The 19,476-nt window shown below is 46.1% G+C and overlaps 1 protein-coding gene and 1 pseudogene across 1 annotated transcript; one reads left to right on the forward strand and one right to left on the reverse strand.

Annotated features, from left to right (window-relative positions):
- Positions 1-19,476, reverse strand: part of LOC120042726 — a 278,307-nt pseudogene that overhangs the window by 132,654 nt on the left and 126,177 nt on the right.
- On the forward strand, positions 16,119-18,601 carry LOC120042731 (leucine-rich repeat transmembrane neuronal protein 2-like). The gene is made up of 2 exons (XM_038987527.1): positions 16,119-16,122; positions 16,944-18,601. Exons 1-2 carry the CDS (start codon positions 16,119-16,121, stop codon positions 18,599-18,601), a joined length of 1,662 nt encoding a protein of 553 aa, XP_038843455.1.

Consider the following 19,476-nt stretch of genomic DNA (forward strand, 5'->3'; position numbering starts at 1 on the left):
CAGCTCTGACGCTGCTGCTTGTCATTAGTAGTCTACCAAACTTGCACTAACTTGGCAGTTAGCCTGGTACTCAGCACTCTATTGTCCCTCTAATCACTCTGACGTCAATGCAAATGTATTCAAAAATCTAATCAAACACTTTGAGAGCCCATGTTGCACAACATTTCTAAAGGCTATGAAGTTGCATGACAAAACAGAGTTTTGATGGCCTCTATTAAAAAGAGGAGGATCCCATCAGCTTTCTATAGGCTAGGCCTACTATATTTATTTCTCAACTTTCCTAATATTAAGTACATTGCTTTACAACATTTTTGTACTATGGGGGATAGTAGATTGACATAGGCTAATGCTTTTGCTGTTCGTTAGGTCTACTCTTACTTTTCGTCAGCCAACAAGATGTGGACAGTTCTTCCAATATCTTTAATATGCATCTCGGAATTGGAACAGGACGCGTTAAGTTGCGTCCCCGATGTGTCTTCACTTGTAGCCTGTGACGTGTGAGCGAGACGCTTCGGATTGCGCAGCACACTCAGGGAGAAGTGCACAACGCAGCACTCTGGGCCGCAAAAGGCACATATATCTTTTTGTTAGGGTGTATTACAGCCACAAAGGGGATGCCGCTGTGAAATTCAAGGCATTATTAAGTGCTTGTCAAATTGTGAATGAGAGACTGATGTAGTGTGTACAGCCTACACAAAAAAACAAAGAGGTCATGACTTCCAAGCAACTTTTTTCAAATCATCACGCAGCCTTACAATGTATTAATCTAAACATATCAGCCCAACGTTTGTAGAACAACTAAAGTTACATTAATAACTCTAAAGTAAGCATATAGGAATACCTGTTTCTTTGTTAACCGCTCAACACAGAATAGCCGCTTGTGCGCACTCCCTCAAATCATTTGAGAACATATGTTTTCAGCTGTGTTCAATTGTATTCTTCATACTATAAAATAATAATGCCACTAAATGATAAGCAAATCTTCTGCTAAATGAACTAGCATAACCCACAGCCATATGGCAGAGCCACATCAGGACAACTCACAAGTATGATATTCTGCTCTTCTGAAATAGACTACATTTTCTTTATATCATGTTTCTTTAGACCTGTCTAAAAGAAATAATGGATTTATTGTGAGGCTATATTTACATGGATTTAGACCTTTTTTTTTTTTAAAGTAGATGTTCCAAAGGTCTGCATCAGTGGCTTGTAGGCTGCGTGTGGAAGACAGTAGATGCTAAATGTGTTTACGTTAATTAACGGTCAATTACCGTGAGACCAACAGTGATTTGCTTGACAATCACCGGCTGACAAAATTTCATGACCGCCACAGCTGTGTGCTTTTCCAAATCACCTCTAAAATCAATGGCATTTACCACAGGGGGAAGGCAATCAAGTTGTAGAAACATCAAGGATGATCAATGGAAACAGGAAGCACCTGAGCTCAATTTCAATTCTCATAGCATAGGGTCTGAATACTTATTTACACAAGGAATACGGTCAACTTTTAATTATATTTGCTGACACCCTACAGTCATATTTTGGCATCAGTAGAGTAGCTATATACAGTACCAGTCAAAAGTTGACACCTACTAATTACAGGGTTTTTCTGTTCTACTGTTTTCTACATTGTAGAATAATAGAAGACATCAAAACTATGAAATAACATATGTAGTAACCAAAAAAAGTTAATGTTTTTTTATATTTGAGATTCTTCAAAGCAGCCACCCTTTGCCTTGACAGCTTAGTACTGGTTCAAGGCTGTGATCCAAGTACTGGTTCAAGGGCTGTGGTCCAAGTACTGGTTCAAGGGCTGTGGTCCAAGTACTGGTTCAAGGGCTGTGGTCCAAGTACTGGTTCAAGGGCTGTGGTCCAAGTACTGGTTCAAGGGCTGTGGTCCAAGTACTGGTTCAAGGGCTGTGGTCTCCGAGGCCTATATAGGTGCATCCAAAATAGAACTCTATTCCTTATTTGTTGCACTACTTTTCACGAGGTCCCATGTGGCTCTGGTCAAAAGTAGTGCACTATATAGGGAATAGGGTGCCATCTGGGACACAGTCTATAGGCTGAAAACCCTGGGCAAAGATACCCTGAGAAAATAAACCCTGCATGCATGACTGCTGCAGCCATCACATCATCCCTTACAGATACTATATTATGACTGTTGCAGCCATCACATCATCCCTTACAGATACTATATTATGACTGTTGCAGCCATCACATCATCCCTTACAGATACTATATTATGACTGCTGCAGCCATCACTTACAGATACTATATTATGACTGCTGCAGCCATCACAACATCACTTACAGATACTATATTATGACTGCTGCAGCCATCACTTACAGATACTATATTATGACTGCTGCAGCCATCACTTACAGATACTATATTATGACTGTTGCAGCCATCACTTACATATACTATATTATGACTGCTGCAGCCATCACTTACAGATACTATATTATGACTGTTGCAGCCATCACTTACATATACTATATTATGACTGTTGCAGCCATCACTTACATATACTATATTATGACTGTTGCAGCCATCACTTACATATACTATATTATGACTGCTGCAGCCATCACAACATCACTTACAGATACTATATTATGACTGCTGCAGCCATCACATCACTTACAGATACTATATTATGACTGCTGCAGCCATCACTTACATATACTATATTATGACTGCTGCAGCCATCACTTACATATACTATATTATGACTGCTGCAGCCATCACTTACATATACTATATTATGACTGCTGCAGCCATCACTTACATATACTATATTATGACTGCTGCAGCCATCACTTACAGATACTATATTATGACTGTTGCAGCCATCACTTACAGATACTATATTATGACTGCTGCAGCCATCACTTACATATACTATATTATGACTGCTGCAGCCATCACTTACATATACTATATTATGACTGCTGCAGCCATCACTTACAGATACTATATTATGACTGTTGCAGCCATCACTTACAGATACTATATTATGACTGCTGCAGCCATCACATCACTTACAGATACTATATTATGACTGCTGCAGCCATCACTTACATATACTATATTATGACTGCTGCAGCCATCACTTACAGATACTATATTATGACTGTTGCAGCCATCACTTACATATACTATATTATGACTGCTGCAGCCATCACATCACTTACAGATACTATATTATGACTGTTGCAGCCATCACTTACATATACTATATTATGACTGCTGCAGCCATCACAACATCACTTACAGATACTATATTATGACTGCTGCAGCCATCACAACATCACTTACAGATACTATATTATGACTGCTGCAGCCATCACATCACTTACAGATACTATATTATGACTGTTGCAGCCATCACATCATCCCTTACAGATACTATATTATGACTGTTGCAGCCATCACATCATCCCTTACAGATACTATATTATGACTGCTGCAGCCATCACTTACAGATACTATATTATGACTGTTGCAGCCATCACATCATCCCTTACAGATACTATATTATGACTGCTGCAGCCATCACTTACAGATACTATATTATGACTGCTGCAGCCATCACAACATCACTTACAGATACTATATTATGACTGCTGCAGCCATCACTTACAGATACTATATTATGACTGCTGCAGCCATCACTTACAGATACTATATTATGACTGTTGCAGCCATCACAACATCACTTACATATACTATATTATGACTGCTGCAGCCATCACAACATCACTTACAGATACTATATTATGACTGCTGCAGCCATCACATCATCCCTTACAGATACTATATTATGACTGCTGCAGCCATCACATCACTTACAGATACTATATTATGACTGCTGCAGCCATCACATCACTTACAGATACTATATTATGACTGCTGCAGCCATCACTTACAGATACTATATTATGACTGCTGCAGCCATCACTTACAGATACTATATTATGACTGCTGCAGCCATCACTTACAGATACTATATTATGACTGTTGCAGCCATCACTTACATATACTATATTATGACTGTTGCAGCCATCACTTACATATACTATATTATGACTGCTGCAGCCATCACTTACAGATACTATATTATGACTGCTGCAGCCATCACTTACAGATACTATATTATGACTGCTGCAGCCATCACTTACAGATACTATATTATGACTGTTGCAGCCATCACTTACATATACTATATTATGACTGCTGCAGCCATCACTTACAGATACTATATTATGACTGTTGCAGCCATCACTTACAGATACTATATTATGACTGCTGCAGCCATCACTTACAGATACTATATTATGACTGCTGCAGCCATCACATCATCACGTAGATACTATATTATGACTGTTGCAGCCATCACATCATCACGTAGATACTATATTATGACTGCTGCAGCCATCACTTACAGATACTATATTATGACTGCTGCAGCCATCACATCATCACGTAGATACTCGTATGGCTATTTTCACCTGATAAATATAGCGGATGAAACTCAGTCATTTTATAAGTAAGAAAAATGATACACGCTAATTAGTCATTTGTAGTGTAAACAATGTCTTGTTAGCCAAACATCTGTCAATCCCAGTCTGATGACTCACCCTATATAACCATGTGATATTTATATATAACGGCTGTGTCTGAAATGGACATTATTCCCTATATAGTGCTCTACTTTTGACCAGAACACAAAAGACTTAAGTCAAAAGTAGTGTACTATATTAGGTAATAGCCAGAATAGGGTGCAATTTAGGATGCAGCCAATGCATCTATCCTCTGAAATAAAGACGTTCCATTGTAATGCATTGATAGACTACCCACACACAATATGTAGCAGTACAGTAGCGGTTAGTTGGGAGGGATTTCATGTGTTCAGAGTATCTACAATACATTTTTTTAACCAAAGTAATTGTAAAACTGGGGGATTTTTTAAATTATTTTTAAATACACACACCACAAAACCAGCCTCCACATGGACGCTCCCCTTCCCTGTAGTCGACAACACAAAACCAGCCTCCACGTGGACGCTCCCTTCCCTGTAGTCGACAACACAAAACCAGCCTCCACATGGACGCTCCCTTCCCTGTAGTCGACAACACAAAACCAGCCTCCACATGGACGCTCCCTTCCCTGTAGTCGACAACACAAAACCAGCCTCCACGTGGACGCTCCCTTCCCTGTAGTCGACAACACAAAACCAGCCTCCACATGGACACTCCCTTCCCTGTAGTCGACAACACAAAACCAGCCTCCACATGGACACTCCCTTCCCTGTAGTCGACAACACAAAACCAGCCTCCACATGGACACTCCCTTCCCTGTAGTCGACAACACAAAACCAGCCTCCACATGGACACTCCCTTCCCTGTAGTCGACAACACAAAACCAGCCTCCACATGGACGCTCCCTTCCCTGTAGTCGACAACACAAAACCAGCCTCCACATGGACGCTCCCTTCCCTGTAGTCGACAACACAAAACCAGCCTCCACATGGACGCTCCCTTCCCTGTAGTCGACAACACAAAACCAGCCTCCACATGGACGCTCCCCTTCCCTGTAGTCGACAACACAAAACCAGCCTCCACATGGACACTCCCTTCCCTGTAGTCAAGCCCATAGCTCTACACAGGCCATTCTCCCCCTTTCAACAACATTCCATGTTCTACTCATTCTAATCCATATTAGGGTGTATATGGACCAGATGACCGTACCTCAGTGCCCGCCCACTCGCTCCCTCCCGCCACGCGCTCCCTCCCTCCCGCTCGCGTGCTCTCTAATCATTCAGAGTTGAAGTGTCAGAGGACTTCTAGTTGTGTCGTCCCCTAATGCCACTGCTGTCAGTGTGCCCCCAGGATCCCACATCCTAATGGCCCTTTCCTCTGATTCCTCACCAGCTTCCACCAATTTCCTCAGGCTTGCTCCTGGCCAGCATGATATCCTGCTCCGGCTCCCTGTCCCGCATGGTAACTCTACGGGTCCCCACTCAACCAGTCTGCACCATCCACAGAGTCAAAATGGCAAGGGTTCGGTCATGGGCCATCCATAGGGACAAGTGAGAGGTCACTTTAAAATGTCAGTGCATGACACTGACACAGTTACAAAAGTTCATTCACTTGGGGGAACAGATTTCAAGTCAACTGATGAAGACTGCTAATGTTGCTCAAAACATGACCATCATGCTTTTAGGGAAAGCGGATCGTGTTGGACACTGTACGTAGGTGATCATATAACATTTGAAATGTCCATCCTTTTGAGAACTTTGAGTGCAATGTTTACTGTTCTTTAAAAAAATATATGTTTTTAGATGTTTGTTACAGCTCACTGTTTTCACTTGCTTTGGCAATGTAAACATATATGTCTCCCATGCCAATAAAACCCCTTAGAAATGACTTGACAGAATGAGTGAGAACGCTTGAGAGCTGACGTGAGAGTGAGAGGAAGGGGGATGAGAGAGGGAACACGAGAGAGAAAGAGTGCAATACATTTATTTTACAGTCTGAAAATCACTGTGGCAGTCAAAACACAACACACTGGTCGCTGAACAGCAGGGGAGAGTGCTTTCCTTCCCTCCCTGTGTTTATGCCGTCTCTGTCTGTCAATAAGTAGTAGGTGGATGGAGATCCAACTCTTTAGACAATGAATCTCCATCCCCAGAGGAATCACTTAACCCTGTCAGGCAGGGGGAGGTTTGGCTACTCTGGGCCAGGCTTAAAGTGGGGCTCCACAGCTGTGACCAGCCATTCAGATCAGACAAAGTGTTTGTCTTTCTGTCTGACGGCTTAAATCACAACACCATGGCTAGGGCACAAATGGCACCCTATATAGTGCACTAGCCCTACAGGCACTGGTCCAACGTAGTTCACTACATATGGATTAGGGTGACATTTGGGACAACAACACCATTCGGCTTCTGCTACAGCATCTTCCATAAAGCTCAAGCCCGTTGAATGAAAGCCTTCGCAGACTATGATTTTAGCCATATAACGCCACGATTTTGCCGTCCCAGACTAAAATGTCCACTATGGGGGGGGGGGGGGGGGGGGGGGGGGGCAAATTCTTAGGTTGTAAACGATTGTCGGACGTCTTGGGTCATTCAGTGTGACAGGGTCTGTCATTAAAACTACCTCTACGTACGGTTGTAGGTTCTGACAAAGTTTTAGCAGTGTCAGAAATGTTGAGCCGTTATCGCGTAGTGTGGCTGGGTGTTACGAGCCGATCCCGGAGACTGACCAATTAGGAAGACTGACTGCACTGAGCCTGCGCACAATAATACCATTGTGAAGTCAGAATAATATAAATAGTTTAAGATTTAAACATTTTACATGCTGTGCCAAAAAGAAGAATTTCATTAATCTTGTTTACATGACATTTGCGGTTAATCTACCCGATGAAAAACAAACGTTCTACAGCGGCACTGTTATTTTGGGGAAGTCTATTTGATTAGGAGTTTGGAGAAAACAATTTCCATGGTTGCATACTTTCAGTTTTTCCTAACTTCACTTGCGCATAAGCATAGAGTGAGGCCTGAACAGCCGGTGCTGACACACGATCAGATACAGTCGGTGCTGACACACGATCAGATACAGTCGGTGCTGACACAATCAGATACAGTCGGTGCTGACACACGATCAGATACAGTCGGTGCTGACACACGATCAGATACAGTCGGTGCTGACACACAATCAGATACAGTCGGTGCTGACACACAATCAGATACAGTCGGTGCTGACACACAATCAGATACAGTCGGTGCTGACACACAATCAGATACAGTCGGTGCTGACACACAATCAGATACAGTCGGTGCTGACACACAATCAGATACAGTCGGTGCTGACACACAATCAGATACAGTCGGTGCTGACACACAATCAGATACAGTCGGTGCTGACACACAATCAGATACAGTCGGTGCTGACACAATCAGATACAGTCGGTGCTGACACAATCAGATACAGTCGGTGCTGACACACGATCAGATACAGTCGGTGCTGACACACGATCAGATACAGTCGGTGCTGACACACGATCAGATACAGTCGGTGCTGACACACGATCAGATACAGTCGGTGCTGACACACGATCAGATACAGTCGGTGCTGACACACGATCAGATACAGTCGGTGCTGACACACGATCAGATACAGTCGGTGCTGACACACGATCAGATACAGTCGGTGCTGACACACGATCAGATACAGTCGGTGCTGACACACGATCAGATACAGTCGGTGCTGACACACGATCAGATACAGTCGGTGCTGACACACGATCAGATACAGTCGGTGCTGACACACGATCAGATACAGTCGGTGCTGACACACGATCAGATACAGTCGGTGCTGACACACGATCAGATACAGTCGGTGCTGACACACGATCAGATACAGTCGGTGCTGACACACGATCAGATACAGTCGGTGCTGACACACGATCAGATACAGTCGGTGCTGACACACGATCAGATACAGTCGGTGCTGACACACGATCAGATACAGTCGGTGCTGACACACGATCAGATACAGTCGGTGCTGACACACGATCAGATACAGTCGGTGCTGACACACGATCAGATACAGTCGGTGCTGACACACGATCAGATACAGTCGGTGCTGACACACGATCAGATACAGTTGGTGCTGACACACGATCAGATACAGTTGGTGCTGACACACGATCAGATACAGTTGGTGCTGACACACGATCAGATACAGTTGGTGCTGACACACGATCAGATACAGTTGGTGCTGACACACGATCAGATACAGTTGGTGCTGACACACGATCAGATACAGTTGGTGCTGACACACGATCAGATACAGTTGGTGCTGACACACGATCAGATACAGTTGGTGCTGACACACGATCAGATACAGTTGGTGCTGACACACGATCAGATACAGTTGGTGCTGACACACGATCAGATACAGTTGGTGCTGACACACGATCAGATACAGTTGGTGCTGACACACGATCAGATACAGTTGGTGCTGACACACGATCAGATACAGTTGGTGCTGACACACGATCAGATACAGTTGATGTGGAACAGCCGGTGCTGACACACGATCAGATCCAGTTGATGCTGAACAGCCGGTGCTGACACACGATCAGATCCAGTTGATGCTGAACAGCCGGTGCTGACACACGATCAGATCCAGTTGATGCTGAACAGCCGGTGCTGACACACGATCAGATCCAGTTGATGCTGAACAGCCGGTGCTGACACACGATCAGATCCAGTTGATGCTGAACAGCCGGTGCTGACACACGATCAGATACACCGTTGCAGCTGACGTAGCCTACATCGGCTGACGTAGCCGCGCAGGCCAATCGCAGAATGTGACGACAGAACTGAAGCTAAATCGCACAATATGGCCAGGTTGATCAAAATTAAATTTAACATCGCACAGTGTGACACTTAATAATCTTAAAAAGATGGAATCCGATGTGCCAAGGCCTTTAGTCAGTGTTGGTTTAGATGGAGAGTTGGTGTGAGTGTCGAGGACTATTGCGCTGCATTCTCAGGGTATAAACCCGTGGCATATACCTCTTTGGCTTGTGTTTTCACAAACAGAATGAATTACAACACGCACATAACTGCAGCTGTACACTGCACGGCTAGCCAAGGAGCACAATCACATAAGGAATTTGCTTAGACTGGGTGCTAGCTACTGGCCTAATTCAATTGTTCTGTTCTCAACATACACTAAGAATATCAAACATTGGAAACACCTTCCTAATATTGAGTTCCCCCCCTTTGGCCCTCAGAACAGTCTCAATTCGTCAGGGCATGGACTCTACAAGGTGTTGGAAGCGTTCCACAGGGATGCTGTTCCATGTTGACTCCAATTCTTCCCACAGTTGTGTCAAGTTGGCTGGATGTCCTTTGGGTGGTGGACCATTAATACACACAGGAAAACTGTTGAGTGTGAAAATCCCAGCAGCGCTGTATTTCACACAAACCGCTGAGCCTGGCACCTACTACCATACCCCGCTCAAAGGCACTTAAATATTTAGTCTTTCCTATTCACCTTCTGAATGGCACACACACAATCCATGTCTCAAGGCTTAAAAGGCCTTCTTTAAAAAACTCTTAAGGATCCGCCCCTTTCTTCCAATTTTCACCTAAAATGACATACCCAAATCTAACTGCCTGTAGCTCAGGACCTGAAGCAAGGATATGTATATTATTGATACCATTTGAAAGGAAACACTTTGAAGTTTGTGGAAATGTGAAAATAATCCTGGAGAATATAACACATTAGAACTGGTAAAAGATCATAAAAAATATATATTTGTACCATCTTTGAAGTGCAAGAGAAAGGCCATAACGTATTATTTCAGACCAGGCTCAATTTTGATTTTGGCCACTAGACGGCAGCAGTGTATGTGCAAATTTTCAGGCTGAACCAATGAACCATTGCATTTTTGTCATTTTTTTGGCCAAGACTGCCCAAATGTGCCTAATTAATAACTTTTCAAGTTCAAAACTGTGCACTCTCCTCAAACAATAGCATGGTATTATTTCACTGTAATAGCTACTGTAAATTAGACAGTGCAGTTAGATTAACAAGAATTTAAGCTTTCTGCCAATATCAGATATGTCTATGTCCTGGGAAATGTTCTTGTTACTTACAGCCTCATGCTAATCGTATTAGCCTACGTTAGCTCAACCGTCCCGTGGGTGGAACACCTATCTGTAGAGATCCTTAAGAGGATTTATTAAACTGTCTCCTCCCCTTCATCTACACTGATTGAAGTGGTTTTAACAAATGACATCAATAAGGGATCATAACCTTCACCTGATCAGTCTGTCATGGAGAGAGCAGGTGTTCTTCATGTTTTGTACAGTCACTGTATTGTATCGTCAGTGTAAAACACATCACATGAAGGAGTTTGTAAAATACATGTTTCAAGATCAATCATGCAACTAGAATGAGAAATTAAGGTCAGTTTTGTGGTTTCCTAAAATGTGATAAGGTTGGGATTTGGAGGGCAAGTCGATCCTAGTTCCTTATAACATCAGACATGTCACCCAATGAGCATGTTTGGGATGCTCTGGATAGACGTGTACGACAGCGTGTTCCAGATCCAGACAATATCCAGAAACTACGCACAGCCATTGAAGAGGAGTGGGACAACATTCCACAGGTCACAATCAACATCCTGATCAACTCTACGCGACGGAGATGCGAGGCAAATTGTGGTCACACCAGATACGGACTGGTTTAAAAAATAATAATTAAAGGTATATGTGGGCAACAGAAGCATATCTGTATTCCCAGTAAAATCTTTGAAATTGTTACATGTTGAGTTGTGTTTTTGTTCAGTGTAGAGTAATGTTCCTACCCCCATAGATGTCCCCATCCTCCGGTCCATCTCTAACACCTCCTAAAGACATCACCCTACAGTATCTGACTAAGAAAACTCCAAGAGATGTTTGTGTAACTTTCGGTAACGTACCTCGATGAGCTTGTTGGCGTGCTCGCGGAACACCTGGGCGTATTCCTTCACCTCCTTCTCGTTCCCGTTCTTCGCCGCTTCGATCAGAACCAGCAGAGGAACGTTGGTCTCCAGGAACGAATCAGAGACGTGATCCATGACCGCCTTACGCAGCTACACAGAGAGAACGAGGAGTTAAACAGCTGAACAGTTATTTTAGCTGTACTAGAGAAAAACAAAAACCTCTGGCAGAGAAACTAAATATTTTGTCAAACCAACCTGTCTGTGAAGGTCTCTGGAGAAGGAATGGGACTGGGAGAATGGAGGGAGGAAGAGAATAGGGGAGGGAAGGATAGAGGAAGGAAACCTGTCTGTGAAGGTCTCTGGAGAAGGAATGGGACTGGGAGAATGGAGGGAGGAAGAGAATAGGGGAGGGAAGGATAGAGGAAGGAAACCTGTCTGTGAAGGTCTCTGGAGAAGGAATGGGACTGGGAGAATGGAGGGAGGAAGAGAATAGGGGAGGGAAGGATAGAGGAAGGAAACCTGTCTGTGGAAGGAGGATATGGGAGAATGGAGAGGGAGATTGAGGGAGGAGAAGAGGCGGATTTGCACCAACCTGTCTGTGGAAGGAGGAATGGGAGAATGGAGAGGGAGATTGAGGAATGGGAGAATGGAGAGGGAGATTGAGGGAGGAGAAGAGGCGGATTTGCACCAACCTGTCTGTGGAAGGAGGAATGGGAGAATGGAGAGGGAGATTGAGGAATGGGAGAATGGAGAGGGAGATTGAGGGAGGAGAAGAGGGGGATTTGCACCAACCTGTCTGTGGAAGGAGGAATGGGAGAATGGAGAGGGAGATTGAGGAATGGGAGAATGGAGAGGGAGATTGAGGGAGGAGAAGAGGCGGATTTGCACCAACCTGTCTGTGGAAGGAGGAATGGGAGAATGGAGAGGGAGATTGAGGAATGGGAGAATGGAGAGGGAGATTGAGGGAGGAGAAGAGGGGGATTTGCACCAACCTGTCTGTGGAAGGAGGAATGGGAGAATGGAGAGGGAGATTGAGGGAGGAGAAGAGGGGGATTTGCACCAACCTGTCTGTGGAAGGAGGAATGGGAGAATGGAGAGGGAGATTGAGGGAGGAGAAGAGGGGGATTTGCACCAACCTGTCTGTGGAAGGAGGAATGGGAGAATGGAGAGGGAGATTGAGGGAGGAGAAGAGGGGGATTTGCACCAACCTGTCTGTGGAAGGAGGAATGGGAGAATGGAGAGGGAGATTGAGGGAGGAGAAGAGGGGGATTTGCACCAACCTGTCTGTGGAAGGAGGAATGGGAGAATGGAGAGGGAGATTGAGGGAGGAGAAGAGGGGGATTTGCACCAACCTGTCTGTGGAAGGAGGAATGGGAGAATGGAGAGGGGGATTTGCACCAACCTGTCTGTGGAGATATGGACAAAGAATGGGAGGATACAGAGAAATAAGGAATGAAAGGAGGAGAAGGGGAGACAAATAAACCCATAGAGGTCTCTGGAGAAGGAATGGGAGAAGAGGGACCAACCTGTCTGCGAAGGTCCCTAGTCTTCTTGGTCATCCTGTCGATGGCGGTGTTCAGAGCATCACTCTTGTCCTTCTTGCCAGCCTGGAGGAGAGAGAGCGAGAGAAGGTTAGAGGTAAAGACTATTTACACAGACGAAAACAGAGCGAAAGAGAGACAGCGAGGTGGCGGAAAGTCACTGAGGGATGAATCGCATGCCTTTACAAGACAATCCTTTATAATACAGAGATAAACTTGACGGACCAGAGATGCATATGAACAACTACTGTTGGTTTAAAACCATTAGAGCAGAAATAAAAACAAACAGTTGACAGATATCATTAGTCAAGGAGAGAACAGTACAGATCTCAGAGATAGTATTAGTCAGAGAGATAACAGATCAGAGATAGTATTAGTCAGAGAGAACAGTACAGAGATAGTATTAGTCAGAGAGAGAACAGTACAGAGATAGTATTAGTCAGAGAGAGAACAGTACAGAGATAGTATTAGTCAGAGAGAGAACAGTACAGATCAGAGATAGTATTAGTCAGAGAGATAACAGTACAGATCAGAGATAGTATTAGTCAGAGAGAGAACAGTACAGATATTTCTCCTGGCCAAGTTATGAGTTTCTCCTGAGGATGGATTTGGGTGTTTGGAGGTGGGTTTGGGTGTCCTAAGGGTGTTTGGAGGTTCAGATCAGGATGAGCGAACACGGCACAGGAGGAACTCCTGGGAAGAGCTGTCATTCCAACAGAGACCAGGGAGGGAGGGGGGGGAGGGGAGAGAGGAGAGGAGATGGGGAGGGGAGAGAGGAGAGGAGAAGGGATGGGGAGAGAGGAGAGGAGAAGGGATGGGGAGAGAGGAGAGGAGAAGGGATGGGGAGAGAGGAGATGGAGAGGTGGGGAGAGAGGAGAGGAGGAGGGATGGGGAGAGAGGAGAGGAGAAGGGATGGGGAGAGAGGAGAGGAGAAGGGATGGGGAGGAGAGGAGAGGGGATGGGGAGGGAGGAGAGGGGATGGGGAGGAGAGGGGATGGGGAGGGAGGAGAGGGGATGGGGAGGGAGGAGAGGGGATGGGGAGGGAGGAGAGGAGAAGGGGGGGTTTGGAAGGGAACACCATCTCAACTATACCTCCCCCAGTAAGAAGAGAGACATGAAGAGATGGGGGAAGGAGAAGGGAGAGGACAGGGGAGCCACAGGTGAATAAAAACATGTCTGCTTGTCTTTTTCTATTGTCTAGTCCCCCAGGTGGTCCAGTCTGAACACACCATTACATCTAACATTATGGAGAGAGACACACACACAGAGAGACAGAGGCAGAGGCAGAGAGAGAGAGAGAGAGAGAGAGAGAGAGAGAGGGGGGGAAGGGAGAGAGAGGGGGGGAGAGATAAAGAGTGAGAGGGAGAAGGAGAGAGAGAAAGAGGGAGAAGGGAGAGAGAAAGAGTGAGAGGGAGAAGGAGAGAGAGAAAGAGGAAAGGGAGAGAGAGGGGGGGGCGAGAGAGGGGGGGGGAAGGGCGAGAGAAAGAGTGAGGGGGGATGGAGAGAGAAAGAGTGAGGGGGCATGGAGAGAAAGAGAGTGGGAAGGGAGGGAAAGAGAGAAGAGTGCGAGACAACAGGTCTCTGGTAACACGGATCCCTCCTTCCAAAGTGCTGAACTGAGTCAAAACGTGAATGGAGCCATCAAGCCAGCTCCCCTTTTCCAAGCCACAAATCAAAATCCACTTCTCAACCCAACACCAAAAACAACAGGTGGTTGGAATTGGCCCCCCGTCTGTTCCAAACCTTTCTAATTGAAGTACAGAGCGGCTGCCCATACGCCAGCCAGCCCGATACTCTAAATGGAAGCAGTGCCCCCTGGATAGATGGGAATGATGTATTACACCCCTCCCTCCAATCAGACTATAGCATACCACCTCCTGCTCAGTTCAACCAAGGAAGCTTTGCAGCATATTTCTACTGCTCTACCCCCTCACTCCCTCCCCCCCTCTCTCCCCCCCTCTCTCTCCCCCTCTCTCCCTTCTCCAGGAGTCCAGAGATTCATAAGAGCCATTCGTTTAATAATTCTATTTAGTTTATGTCTAGCGTGTGTAGTACACACACACACAAACAGGCAAGGCTCAGATTTAGTTAGTCCTGGTTGGTTCCAACAGGAAGCTGCCGCAACACGTTGGAGTTATCAATATTCTGTTGGTGACGAGTCAGAGGAAACGAGGGAAGACGAGAAGGGGGAAAAAAGACGTGGAGAGGGAGGAGGAACGAGGCTCGAACACTGTGCGCAAGTGTGCAAGGCAGAAAAGCAAGCGAGTGAGCGAGCAAGCGAGAGAGAGAGAAACAGCACTGATGATCGACGCCAGGCTGCCACCACTCTGTAGTGGTGAGTGGCTGCAACAAAAGCACAGAATAACATCCCTGGCTTTCCGTTCGTCTTTTCTCTCTGCCACTGGCTGCCTGCGTCGTTAGCCGGCTGCTCGGAACGCCCAGAGCCTATAGGAGAAGAGCAGCACGCTGATCGCTGCAGTAGGCTGTGTTGCCACCACGGACCGACTAACCCAACGGCTCTCTGCCTGCCATCAACAAGTTAGGGACTGGACTGTTAAGGGAAGGAGAGGACCCACCCCCAACTAAGAGGGGCACCATTTGATCCTCAATTAACCAATTGAGCTGACATCATTGCAGTGGAAGACGAAAGAGAACGAAGAGAACGAAGGGAACAAAAAAAGGAGGGGGGGTGGAACAGCAGCGAGAAGCTGCATTCCGAGCCAGGGCGCTTTGGATGCAAATCATCAAAAAAAAAAAAAAAAAATATTGATAAAATAAAAATGCACCTTTTTTTGATAATGTGGGATTAAAACTACATAAGGAAAGAGGACAAATAGAAACCGACAACATCGACATGGGATTTGTGATTTTGTTTCAATTGGGAGGGCTCCAGAGCATCGCTGCCACTTTCTTATTTCAGGAAGAGAAGAGCCCGGTTCCTTTTGTGATTTCTACTCAAAAGGGCTTTTCTTTCCTCCCTTTGGATTTGTGTTCCTTCTGGCTGCTTCGGGAGTCCGCTGTAGAAAAGGACAGTTGAATGCAGCCTCCGACGTGCACAAAAGAATGGGTAAGTTATCCTCTTTTATCCAGAGAGTCTGGACCTGAATAGGAAACAGAGTGGAATGGGGGGGGGGGCTGAAGGCTAATAGGGGTATTCAAGGCTTGTCTACTTCCTTCCAATGTCATCCTCCTCTTCTCTCTCTACTCCATTTTCCTTTGGGTGGGGGGTGGGGGGGGGGGGGGGGGGCAAGTCGTGATTTCTGATTACATTAAACGACCAACTGACGTGTTGTATAACAGCGCAAAAAAAATATATATACACACACATATTGGTATGACAAATCCTTCAAAGCAAATTCTTAAAGAATGTTGAGTCAGTTGAACCAAAATAAAATAAATCTACGGAATCAAAACTGATTCTAGAAGCAGAGAGACGAGGAAAGAACATTCATTAAAAAGAATAAAAAAATAACCTGCAGATCTTTGTGGGATCATAACCCATTACGACAAGTCAGCGCAAAGGGAGGAAAACGAGCTGAAGGGAGGGCGAGAAAAAGTCCTCCACATCGCTGCTTCATGTATTAATACAGGAGCTTCACATGTAACAGAATCCTCTCAGGCAGGTTACGCTTCATCTCCCTTCCTACCTTCCTTGCCCACCGTCAAAGTAAACTCTGAATACTTATGTACACAGCAGTGATGCTACGCGGTCGATGATATGTGAAATTCAGGAATAGTGGGGGGGTTGGAGAGAGAGCAAGAGAAAGATGAGGGAGAGAGAACAGGATAAAAAATAAAAACAGTTACCACAAGTCAGCAGTATGTGCGCTGCAGAGATTAGCTTTCCCTCCCATTGGTTGATTTTATTATCTTTAAACCCCCCCCCAGGTTTCCATTCAAGGTGGCCATTGGTGGGACCTGCACCAACGGCATTGTGCCTGTGTGTGATCAGCATGCTGCTGTGCCTGCTGTCTCCTGCGTCATGCACAACCTGCCCCCAGAAATGCCGCTGCGAGGACCAGCAGTTCTACTGCGACACTCAGGGGCTGGAGGCGCCCCCGGATGGCGTTGACCGGGGGGCTCTGGGGTTGTCGCTCCGCCACAACAGCATCGCTGAACTGAGCCCGGACCAGTTCTATGGCTTCTCCCAGCTCACCTGGCTCCACCTGGACCACAACCAGGTCACCACGGTGCAGGAGGACGCCTTCCAGGGGCTCTACAAACTCAAAGACCTCAACCTGAGCTCCAACCGGATCACAAAGCTGCCAAACACAACCTTCATCCACCTCATCAACCTACAGATCCTGGACCTGTCCTTCAACCTGATGACTGCGCTGGAGCCTGAGCTGTTCCATGGCCTCCGCAAACTGCAGATCCTCCACCTGCGCTCCAACTCGCTGCGCACCACCCCCGTCCGGGCCTTCTGGGACTGCCGCAGCCTTGAGTACCTGGGTCTGTCCAACAACCGGCTGCGGAGCCTGGCCCGGAACGGCTTCGCTGGCCTCATTAAGCTTAGAGAACTCCACTTGGAACACAACCAGCTGACTAAGATCAACCTGGCTCACTTCCCCCGCCTGGTGGCTTTGCAGTTCCTTTACCTGCAGTGGAACAAGATCTCCAACCTGACCTGCGGTATGGAGTGGACCTGGACCACGCTGGAGAAGATGGACCTCACGGGGAACGAGATCCGGGTGCTGACCCCGGACGTGTTCGAGACGCTGCCCAACCTGAAGATCCTCCTACTGGATAACAACAAGCTAGGCAGCCTGGACCCTCTGGTCTTGGATATGTGGCGGTCTCTAGGTACCGTGGGGCTGTCCAGCAACCTTTGGGATTGTACCAAACGTATCTGCTCCCTGGCCACTTGGCTCAGCACCTTCAAGGGGAGGTGGGAACACTCCATCCTGTGTCACACCCCCGAGTACGCCCAGGGCGAGGAGATACTGGACGCCGTTTATGGATTCCAACTTTGTCTGAATTTTACGGTGGCGCCACCTGTCGTCATGACCACAAGCACTTTGTCAATGGTCACGGACGCGCCAACAGGCACGACGGCGGAGGTCACCAGCTTCCTGTTCGGAGTAATGAAGCAGACACCCACGCAGAACTTCTATGGGGATTTTGGGCGCTTTACGACCGTAACGACAACGACCGCCGCGCCGCGCACCGCCCTGGCAACCACAGTGGAGGGCGGGAGTGGAGCGGTGGGACCCCCGGAGGACTTCTCGGAGACGGACAACACGGTCCTAACCCAGAGGGTGATCATTGGAACGATGGTCCTTCTGTTTACCTTCTTCCTCATCATTTTCGTTGTGTTCATCTCACGGAAGTGCTGCCCTCCTACCATGCGCAGGATACGCCAGTGCACGGCCATGCAGAACCGCCGCCAGATGAGGACCCAGCAGCGGCAGCAAATGGCGGACCTGGCCACGCAGGTACCCTATAACGAGTACGAGCCCAGCCACGAGGAGGGAGCGCTGGTTATCATCAACGGCTACGGGCAGTGCAAGTGTCAACAGCTGCCTTACAAAGAGTGTGAAGTGTAAACTATGTATTCCTCCTGCAGCAGCATATGGGCTGTTTACCATTTCAAACAATACAGGGTTTGTTTTTTGCTCCCCCCCCCCAGTTTATACAACAAAAAAAGCAAACTTTCTACTCGCTAGCTCTGAGAAATCAATGAGATAAGTACATTGAGTGGGAGAGTTGATGACTGGTGGGTGGAACGGACAGTGAAGAGACTGATGATGAGGATGCAGTAGGAATAGTCACATTTATTTTTATATGAATGCAAGATTGTTCATATCAAGCTGTGGGCAATCGGTCTCCACAGGAAAAAAAACACGGTAGACAGGTTTGTCACCACATTACTATCAGTCACTATGTTCCACAGCACAGAGGAGATGAAATCTTTAGCCAAGATGTCTGGAGACTAATCCCTCTTACTACGAGACGGTAAGGCTACAGATACATGGTCTATATCATTTCCAAGGGGAACCAGTGTGGGACATTTGATTATGACGACAGATTATTATTTTTAAGATGCACGGTAGCCACAGTCTGTCACCATCACAATCACTTGTTGGTACAGTAGTGAGTATATAAAAGGGGTTGGTTATTAAATTAAAAGCTTTTTTTTAATTCACATTTGTTCATTTTTTTTGGTAAATTACTATGAATATTGAATAAATGTTTATTTATGTCACAATCTGAATTAAATCTCCAACAGAAAATGGAATTTAAAACATTACTTGGTTGCTATTTATGTTCCATATAACGTGCATTTCCTCCCTCTGGATCCAAACAGGATCTTTCAACTCTGGTCCGTGAACACCCATTAGCCTTTTTGTCTTAATTTGATTCGCTTAAGTCCGTTGCCTAGCCATTAAATGTAAAAGCTTAGCCCTGTACGTGGGAAGGT

This window comes from Salvelinus namaycush, unplaced genomic scaffold (genome assembly GCF_016432855.1).
Source record: "Salvelinus namaycush isolate Seneca unplaced genomic scaffold, SaNama_1.0 Scaffold76, whole genome shotgun sequence".
NCBI lineage: Eukaryota > Metazoa > Chordata > Actinopteri > Salmoniformes > Salmonidae > Salvelinus > Salvelinus namaycush.